General features: G+C 52.8%; 1 protein-coding gene across 1 annotated transcript; it reads right to left on the bottom strand.

Annotated features, from left to right (window-relative positions):
- Positions 1-753: 753 nt before the first annotated feature.
- Positions 754-6,359, bottom strand: LOC121477690 (osteoclast stimulatory transmembrane protein). Its single transcript, XM_041732132.1, is given in 5 exon segments — positions 754-1,056; positions 1,058-1,182; positions 1,185-1,539; positions 2,800-3,802; positions 6,240-6,359. Coding segments are annotated over 5 exon segments (1,665 nt in total). The 5' UTR covers positions 6,284-6,359; the 3' UTR covers positions 754-918.
- Between the last annotated feature and the right edge of the window lie 3,324 nt (positions 6,360-9,683).

The raw sequence follows: 9,683 nt of genomic DNA, 5'->3' as shown, positions 1-9,683 counted from the left end.
ATTCCTGGAAAAGAGAAGGGCAGAGAATGATCTAGAGGGAACAGAGAATACCAAGCCCACAGAGGAGAGAACTGGGGTTTTCCTAGAATTTCTTTTTTCTTTTTTTAAAGATTTTATTTATTTATTCATGAGAGACACACAGAGAGAGGTAGAGACACAGGCAGATGGAGAAGCAGGCTCCATGCAGGGAGCCCGATGCAAAGGGGTCCCAGGACCCTCTTACCAGTGTCCTTACCTCTTACCCAGGCTGGCAGGCCCAGGTGTTGGGAGCAGGAAGGAGGCCCCGGGGGCAGCCGCTGGCCTTTGTGCCTGTCGATCCCAGGATTCCAGGATCACGCCCTGGACCAAAGGGAGGCACTAAACCACTTAGCCACCCAAGGATCCCCCTTTTCCTAGAATTTCAATGAGGATGCAGTTGCCAGATAAAATATGGGTTACTCAGTCCCATTTGAATTTCAGATAAGCTACAAATACAGGTTTGGTATCAGTATGTTTAGGAATAAGAATACCCCAAGAAGGTACATACTAAAGCCGTATTTGTTATTTATCCGAAATTCAAATGGAACCGGTGTCGTGTATTTTTATTTGCTCAACCCTGGCAACCCTGGATGGGAAATCCCCAAAGGAATTTGAAACAAAAAGTGTTAACATAACTTAATTTAGAATTTAATAAATACCTTGTTTATAAAATCAAGAAAATTTTAGATCGCTAAATCTAAGGAGGATTCAGGGGACATATAAATAAGTTCCGGGAGCATTTAGAGGCATTCGCCATGTGAAGTTTCCGTCTACCAGGGAAAGCAGTGGATACAGAGGAGAGCCTTGGTTGACCCCCCAACTGGCTGGGAGGAACCTCGAGCTGCCTCCACACTTTCTGGTCTTCACTGTGCCGAGGGCTTTACTGCTTCTTGAAGCCTCTTATGCCCAATATCGAATTCCTTCCCTCCCACATCCCCAGGTGGAAAGTAGGTCACATGGGTTATTATTATGCAGTCGTGGAAACTGAGGCTCAGAGAGGTGAAGCAATCTACCCAAGGTCACACAGCAGGGCAGCAGGAGGACCAAGGCCTGTGGGCTCCCAGGCGCCTTCCCCTCGGCCCTCGTGCCCTCTGTTCTCCGCAGCGTCCGGCACTGGCCTGGCTATCCGTGCTGGGTGGGTGCTGGCAGGCCCGGGGGTCGGGAGCAGGAGGGCGTCCCCGGGGGCGGCCGCTGGCCTCCGTGCCCGTCGTATCTGCGCTGGAGCCGGGCGTGAAGGTGGCGGACCCTCCTGGCCTCCTGGGCAGAGAAGAAGGAAGCGGCGATGGTGTGCCGCAGGCGCCGGGCGTAGGTCTCCAGCAGGACGGTGGCACAAGCCGCCAGCTGCAGGGCCCCGGCCACCAGGGGGGCGGCGGTGCGGGGGTGCTGGGCGGGCAGCAGCGGGCAGCCCGGAGAGGTGAAGCGCAGCTCCCACTGCAAGGAGTTGTGAGTGGAGAAGAAGGGGCTCTCCGGAGGGGGCTGGTTGAAGAGGAAGGGGACGAAGCCCAGGACCGTGTACGTGGCCTTCAAAGAGGAATAAAAAGCCGCATCAACAGACACCCAGCCATTCCTGGACACCCACCACTTGGCGGCGGCTTGCCCTCCTCTGCAAGATGGGCCCAGAAGTAACACAGCCTCCTGCCTCCTGGGGGCTGAGGAGCATCAGATGATGAGATCAGGAGTCTGAAGCAGGCTTTCTGACCAACAAAAAGCACTGTACAAATGCTATCTTTATTACTAGGTTCTGAACGGAATGCTTTAGAGAGAACAAACGGGTACTATGGGCATTTATTCTTTGCTAAGCCCTTCGTGAATACTTTAGATGTCTTTTCCAACAAATACTCATGATCCTATGAGGTTGAGTCCAGAATGAGCCTCTCTGAAGAGATGGGAAGCCTGAGGTCACATAATGAGGTGGCCAACCCAGGGGGTCAGTCCCAGCCAAGGCGGGTCCCAACATCCTAAGAATTAGGCTCTACATTTCCCTTGTGGTATGTTGGAGCAGGTGTAGGGAGGCAGTGAGGTCAGAGGTTAACCATTTGACTCTGGAGTCAGACTTTTTGAATTGGATCCTGGTTCGGCCCAGGGCTGACTTCTCTGCTGGGCTCAGTGCAGGGGGCTCACGGAGGTATTTTTTATTCTCTCTCTCTCTCTCTCTCCCCCCCCTTTTTTTTTTTTTTAAGATTTTATTGATTTATTCACGAGAGACACACAGAGAGAGAGAGGCAGAGACAAAGGCAGAGAGAGAAGCAGGCTCCATGCAGGGAGCCCAACATGGGACTTGATCCCAGGACTCCAGGATCAGGCCCTGGGCCGAAGGCAGGCGCTAAACCGCTAAGCCACCCAGGGATCCCCTTATTCTCTTTTAACATCAGAATAATTCACCGGGTACTTTTACAGATGACCACATGTTAAGACTCACAATAACCAAGCAGGGTGAGGAGGATTGATCCAGCTTGTACAAGTGAGGAAAATGAAGCTTGGACACCTTGCCACTCAGGAAAAGAGTAACTTGGCGGGGTGTGGGGGGGGGGGTTCAATTATTTTCAAGTCGTTGGGTATCTATATCCTCATCTGCCCCAGGAGTGAGGATTGAACCCACTGCTTTGGGCTGGGGTGGCAATCAAAGGAGTCAGTCTGCAAATGCCCCAGGGTCCCATAGCTTTTCTAAGGGCTGGGACCTGAAGGCTAATGAAATTCAATTGCAAATCAAGTGGTTAACACACCCCGCCTCTTCCTACCAGGAAGCCACTCTAGTCCCCTCTTCCCGGCACTGGCACTTACATCGTACTTGACCGTGAGCGTGATGGGCACTGTGGGCAGCTTCTGGGCCCAGTCCACGGCGGCCTGAGCCAGGAGAAAGGCTACGTGGTCTGTGGCCACCGTCACAGCTGTGGCCATCAGGAGCAGGGTGAGCAGCCCTAGCCTCAGGAGACAACACAGCAGCTCCCCCGGGGACAGCTTCGGCCGGGCTGCCCAGAGCAGCCAGGCTGGCGGGGAGGCCACCAGGTGCATGGCCTGGGCCTCTTCCAGCTGCCAAAGCAGCTGCCGTGTGGCGTAGATATTGTCAAACTGCAGGTCAGTCAGGTAGCGATGGAGGTACCGGCCCGAGTCCACCAGGAGGCCCAGCGTAAAGAGCCCTGTGACCACCTGCTGGGTCCCGAGCACTGCCCCCTGGGCCAGGGACTCCAGGCGAGAGAAGTCCTCCAGCACCTGCTGAGTGGCCCTGAGCACGTGGAGCCGGAAGGCAGAACCGTTGCCCGGGGCCTGCAGCGTCAAGGCCCGGCTGCCGGCCTGGCCGGCGGGGCCCAGGGCCCTGGACGCCGTGTGCAGCTGCTGAGTGGTGTTGAGCAGACTTTCCAGGGAGCCCTCTGTGACACATCTCAGCACCTGCCCGGCCGCGCCCACATTGGCCAAGATGTTGGGCACCACGGCGGCGCCCAGGGTGGCAGCACTCCAGGACAGGAGCAGGCGGCGGCCCTGCTCCGTGCCCAGGCTGGGGACACTGAGTGCGAACAGACAGCGGACGGGGGGCACCGAGCCCAGCACCAGGAAGACCAGGAGGCCACACACAGTGGCCACCGTGGCTGAGGGTCCCGGGGGATAAAGCAGCGAGGACACCAGCCAGTGGCGCGTCAGACCTGCAGCAGCGACAGCCAGGGAACCGCACAGGAGGAGCTGGGTCAGCAGCTGGCCGCAGCTGGTTGGGACTGGCTGAGAGAAGGCGACCCAGGCAGCTTGCAGTGGGCCAAGGGCCTTGGAGAGCCCTAGCTGCCAGAAACTCCACCTGCACCAAGGACACAGGGGAGGGGGACGCTCTCAGGAGGATGAGGGGTTGGATGTCAACCCAATGTCCCTGATCCTCGAAACCTTCCATTGCTGACAGGCTCCCCCCCTTTGGCCACAGTGTTGGGCAGTCTTCCCCTGTGGGCCAATTCCAGCAACTCACCCCAAACCCACAGGACCCCAGCTGACCCCTAGTCAGAGCCTGCCCTAGGATTATCCTCACTGCACTTGTCGGGGAAGAGTCCAGATCCTGGGGATGTGAGGATGGATGCCTGGGCTGCCTGCGTCCATACTTCCAGTTTTGCCGGGACACCTTGCCCTGGGGAATGAAAGAGTCGTGGAGAGAGAAGCACAGATGAGAGAGAAGAAGAAAGAGACAAAAATGGGGAGAGAGAGAGAGAGAGAGATACTGTTTCACCTGAATTCACCATCTTGGTTAGCTTGGACCAACCAAGGACAACTCTTGGACATTCCTTCGGGGTCTCCTCTACTATTCAGGAGCTTTTCTATTCTGTTATCCTTGTATTTATGAAACAACCACTTTAGGCTCAGCACTGGAGAAACAGGGATGAATGGAACAGAAAAGAATCCCTGCCCTCCTAGAGCCTGTATTAAAGAATGATGGCAGAGGAATTAGTGAGAAGAGGTTGGGTTCTGGGTACGTTCTATAGGAGAAGCCAACACAACTGGCAGTCTGATTGGCTGTGGGAGTGAGAGGAAGAGGGAGGTTAGGGATGACAAGGGGGTTTGGTGCCTGAGGAACTGAGAACACCCAGGTGTCGTCCAGGATGGGAAATAAGTGACCTGTAAAGTCATTGATTTACACATGATACTTAAAGCCATATGGCAGGAGGAGACTCCTCGGGACCATGTGTTGGCAGCTGGGGGGTCAAGAAAGAGGCTGAGGAACCAGGTGATGTGGTGCTGGGGAACCAATTGAGTCAAGTGTTCCAAGAAGAGGGGAGTGACCACATATGTCAAGTGCTGCGGACCAGTCAGTAAGGCTGAGCACTGAGGAATGGCCTTTGGATTTAGCCACTTGGAGGTCCCTGGTGAGTGCCCAAAAGGGTAGTAGCTTGGTGGCATCTTGGGCCAAAACCTGACTAACTAGAGGGAGCCCAGAAGAGACCAGAAGAAGTAGGACGTGAGACACGAGCACGCCGAGTCCTGTTTGCAGGAAAGATGTGCAGAAAGGTGCCAAAGCTGATGGTGGGAATGGGACCAAGATGTGAGAGACTCTAACAGGTTTGCAGATGGCCGAGCCAATCAAGAGGGGGGTGTGGATGAAGCGGAGGCCCTCTGGAGCGATCTTTTCTGTGGTGATGGTGGTGGGGACAGCAGTGGGTAAGGTTGACAGCACAAAGGCTGGGACGGGTGACAGGTAGAGGATGGGTGCCGATCTCTCAGTTCCTCTGACACACAACAGAGCAGTGGTTAAGGGCCTGGGTTTAAATCCCCATTTCACCACCCACCACCATCTGTGTGACTTTGGTTGAGTTTCTTTTCTTCTTCTTCTTCTTCTTCTTCTTCTTCTTCTTCTTCTTCTTCTTCTTCTTCTTCTTCTTCTTCGCTTTTTAGATTATTTATTTGTGAGAGACACGGGGGGTGGGGGGTGGACATAGGCAGAGGGATAACCTGTGGGGATCCTGATGTGGGACTCGATCCTAGGACCCCAGGATCACACCCTGAGCCAAAGGCAGAGGCTCAACCACTGAGCCACCCAAGTGCCCTTGGTCCAAGGGCCTAGAATACTGTCTGGCATAGAGCCTAGAATACTGTCTGGCATAGAGCCAGTGCTCCCTAAATATGTGTCGTATGATTGCTTCTATCTGCCCAGGGTGGCAGGAAAGCCAGGTCAGCGTTGATGGAGGGCACGCTGGAGGAGGCAGCAGGAGCTCGAAGAGGAAGGATAGGGTGGAAGAGTCAACGAATCAGAGAAATGCTACATAAGCCGGCAGCACTAAGGACCCACTTGCAGTGGAAGATGATGAATTATGGCCTTTCTGGCCCCTCCCGCCAGGGCATTTTAATTTAGGACTAAGCCTCCTCCTATTGTGTGATGAGTATTCAGAACGTGGTAACTGTTAAAAAAATAGGGAAGCCAGCTCTAAGTCGTTCTGGAGGCCAAGGCCCGAGGGAGTGTTGGGAATGATGAAGAAAGCACCTGCCATCTGTCCAGAGCTCCACCCCACCCCCCCAGCCCAGCAGGACAGCAGGCCCTGGGCGTGCATTTTCTCATTTATTTCTTACAGCTCCCTGTAGACATTGTTACTATGCTCCTTGACAGATATGGAAACTGAGGCTCAAAGAGGTGGAGTTCACCCAAGGTCCCACAGCCAGGGAATGCCAGAGCTTGAGACCTAAGCTCATACCCATCGTGCCTGAGCACTGACTGTTTCCTCGCCTGTAGTCCCAGTGTCCAGGGTCCCCAGACCTACCCGGTCCTGGCGAGGTACTCAGCTGTCTCCCAGAGGGCCCTCATGCTTCCTGAATAGCCGTGGGTCCAGATCAGGGCAGGCAAGCCTGAGGCGGTGACAGCAGGTGGAGAGGAAGCGGGAGGAATTATATTCTCTAGAACTCAGAACTAGGGAACTCCTGTTGCTTCTGCTTTTTGGTTTTTAATTAAGCCCTCCTGGTCGCTTGGGCCCACCTCCCAGGGGGTTGGGCAAGCTTCCTCCTCCTCTTCCTGGAGGCAGGGGTGGGTGGAAGGTGTGGGAGGAAGGAGCCTATTCCCAGCAGTTATCTGTGATCCTTATAGCAGGAAGGTAAAACTGCTCCCATTTCACAGAGGAAGGAACTGAGGCTCATTAGTGGTAGTGCCAGGACTAGAAGTCTGCTGGGCTTCCCCTTGCCCAGAGAGGAGCCTGATTCCCAGCTCCGAGCAGTGGGAACCCGCTTTCCTGCTACTCTGGGAGACAACTGGACCTCTGCCGAGACTCTTTCAAGCATAGTGGCTCTGGTCTCCTCTCCAGCTGGCTTTCTGTCTTTAGCCTGATGCGGACCTGGCTTCTAATCACAGCTCTGTCCCTCCTTCTCTGTGTGACCTTTAGCAGATGAGCCCATCAGTTTCCTCCTCTTAAAAGAGAGGAAGGATGATAACAGTTAACATTTATTGAGCACAGGCTAAGTATCAGGCACTTCTCAAGAGTTCTATTTGAATTCCCTAAATCCTGGGGGCACCCAGGGGGCTCAGTGGTTGAGCATCTGCCTTGGGCTCAGGCCATGATCCCAGGGTTTTGGGATTGGGTCCTGTATTGGGCTCCCTGCAGAGAGCCTGCTTCTCCCTCTGCCTGTCTCTGCCTCACCCTGTGTCTCTCATGAATAAATAAATAAAATCTTAAAAAAAAAAAAAATGAATTCCCGGGAAGCCTGGATGGTTCAGCAGCTGGGTGGCTGTCTTAGGCTCAGGTCGTGATTCCGGGATCCAGGATTAAGTCCTGCATTGGGCTCCTGCGAAGAGTCTGCTTCTCCCTCTGTCTATGTCTCTGTCTCTGTCTCTGTCTGTCTCTCATGAATAAGTAAATAAATCTTTAAAAAAATTAAGAAATAAAATAAAAAATGAATCCCCTGAATCCTTATTTCCAACAACCCTTTGTGATAGGTATTGTTATTTCCATTCCTCAGTTCAGAAAACCGAGATCCAGAGAACTAAGTCCCTTAACCAAGCCACTCAGCTAGTAAGAGGTAGAGCCATCATTTATAGCCAATGGTCCTGCTCCAGAGTCTACTGTCAGCCACTGTGCTCTACTGGTGTGGAGGGAAGTGTTCACAAGACTCCTGCTACCTTCAGATGCATCTAGCACTGAAAACAGTAGTCACTTAATAAGTGCGAGGTCCCTGCGTGCACGCTCAGTTGCAGTCATTGCCCGGCAGGTACACTTCTGGGCTGGTTGGAAAGCCAACCCCCATCTGGAAGCAGACACCTTGCCCCCCGCATCTCTGTGCTCTGTCACTTGCCAGTAAGCTGCCTCGTTGGGAAGCCTTCCCCTGTGCCCCCAGGTCTCCACCCTGTAGGATGTGCCAGTGAGGAAGGACACACCTAGGTGGTGTTCCAGACTCCCCATCCTTTTCCCTTGTAAGGACGTGTTGCTTGGGTCACTTGCTCAGGCCTGAAGGAGGGTATTCTATGGCCCAGTTAGGGGAAGTGACATTCTCATGGTCACACAATTGAATGGGACACCTGTGGCCCTTGGAGGGCCTGACCCCCTACCCAGATCACAAGCCCCTCCAGGAAACCAGGCCAGGTACCAAGTCTGCAGAGAACTGAGGACCCCAAGTAGATGGGGAGCAGGAAACTCCAGCACCAGCAGGGGCCAGCCAGCCAAGGTAAGAAGCAAAGCAGACCAGATGGAAACAGTGTGAACTGCCGGGAGGGCCTAGGCCCTTTCAGAAAGAACAGCTTCTACTCTGCTCCAGTTGAGGGGTGAAGCCCTTTGAAAAGAGGTCCAATATTATCAGATTTTCCAATTTTTCCAAAGATGCCAGTCATTCCCATTTTTATGTAAAAGTCTCCAAGTTTTTAAAGCCAGCATAAAAAAAAAAAAAAAAAGGACTATTGTTTAGGTCCATCTTAACAGGTCTGTGGGCCAAAGCCAGCATGAGGGCCGCCTACTAACAACCCCTGCAGGAAGCCTCAGAAGGGCTGGTGCAGGGAGCTTTGTCTAGCTGTCCCTCTGAACTGCAGGGGCTCTGGGCTGGGGATAGTAGATCTGTATTTGAACGCCAACTTTGTCACTTACTGTGCTGAGTGACCTTGGACAAGACACTGTCCTGTGAACTTGTACCGACTCTGCTCTCATGAGAATGCTAGTACCTACTTCTCAGGATTGTTTGATTCTATGGAGTAATGTATGTAGAGTTCCCAGTAAATAGATAAATGCTCCTGCCCTACTTTCTCCAACCTGGGCTGACAGCTCTGCCTAAGTGAGCCCCATGCTGCTCGGACCTGATTATACAGGCTTTTGTGATGCCCGCTGGGCCAGAATCCCTGGCCAGGGTCCCCAACGCATGGGGAACTTCAGGGCTTTGTGCCCGTCAGAGGGGAGTGCTCCTGGCAGACACCAGCATTTGCCCGGTTTCTGGACTGACACCAGGTAGCTATTGTTTAAAGACCGTTTTGGTTATTTCCTGAAGGCCTCGGTGAATGTGTAAGACTTAGGGGTTTGGTGGCAGAGGGAAGGCAGGGGCAAAAGATATTTTTGACTTCTCTCAGCACATGTAGGCAGTCACTTCTGCCTACATAAAGCTGGCCTGGCTCCAAATCCCACAGCATCCGGAAGGGTCTTCTGAATCATCCAAAATAGAATCAGCGTTGTTGAGGGGAATTTCTGGGTGAAGGATTCAGAACCATAAGACAGAAAAGGAAGAGGAAGTGGTAAGCCTTCAGATCTAGAATCAGCATCAGAGGTCCGTAGAACATTGGAGTCACTGCATTGTACTGCCCGTGGGCATGGAATATTGCCACCACCCACCCAGCCTGAGAATACGGACAGGTGGCTAAAATCTTACCTAATAGCCAATGCTATCCAATAGAAACAGAGAGCGAGCCGCGTGTATAATTAAACATTTTCTAGTAGCCGCATAAAAAAGTGAAATTTATTTTAATAACATTTTTATCCAATTTTTATTTTAATTTTTTAAATTTTTATTTATTTATTCACGAGAGCCAGAGAGAGCCAGAGACATAGGCAGAGGGAGAAGCAGGCTCCCTGTGGGGAGCCTGACGTGGGCCTCAATCCCAGGACCCCGGGATTACAATCTGACCCGAAGGCAGATGTTCAACCACTGAGCCACTCGAGTGCCCCACAAATCTAGGTTTTAAGGTAAGACTTTCTGAATTTAAAAATATTAGCAGTCAGTTAATAATTTAAAACTCATGAAAG

Source organism: Vulpes lagopus, chromosome 18 (assembly GCF_018345385.1).
Source record: "Vulpes lagopus strain Blue_001 chromosome 18, ASM1834538v1, whole genome shotgun sequence".
In the NCBI taxonomy this organism is placed as follows: Eukaryota; Metazoa; Chordata; class Mammalia; order Carnivora; family Canidae; genus Vulpes; species Vulpes lagopus.
Note: the sequence above shows the minus strand (reverse complement) of the source record. Positions and strands in the feature narration are given on the sequence as shown.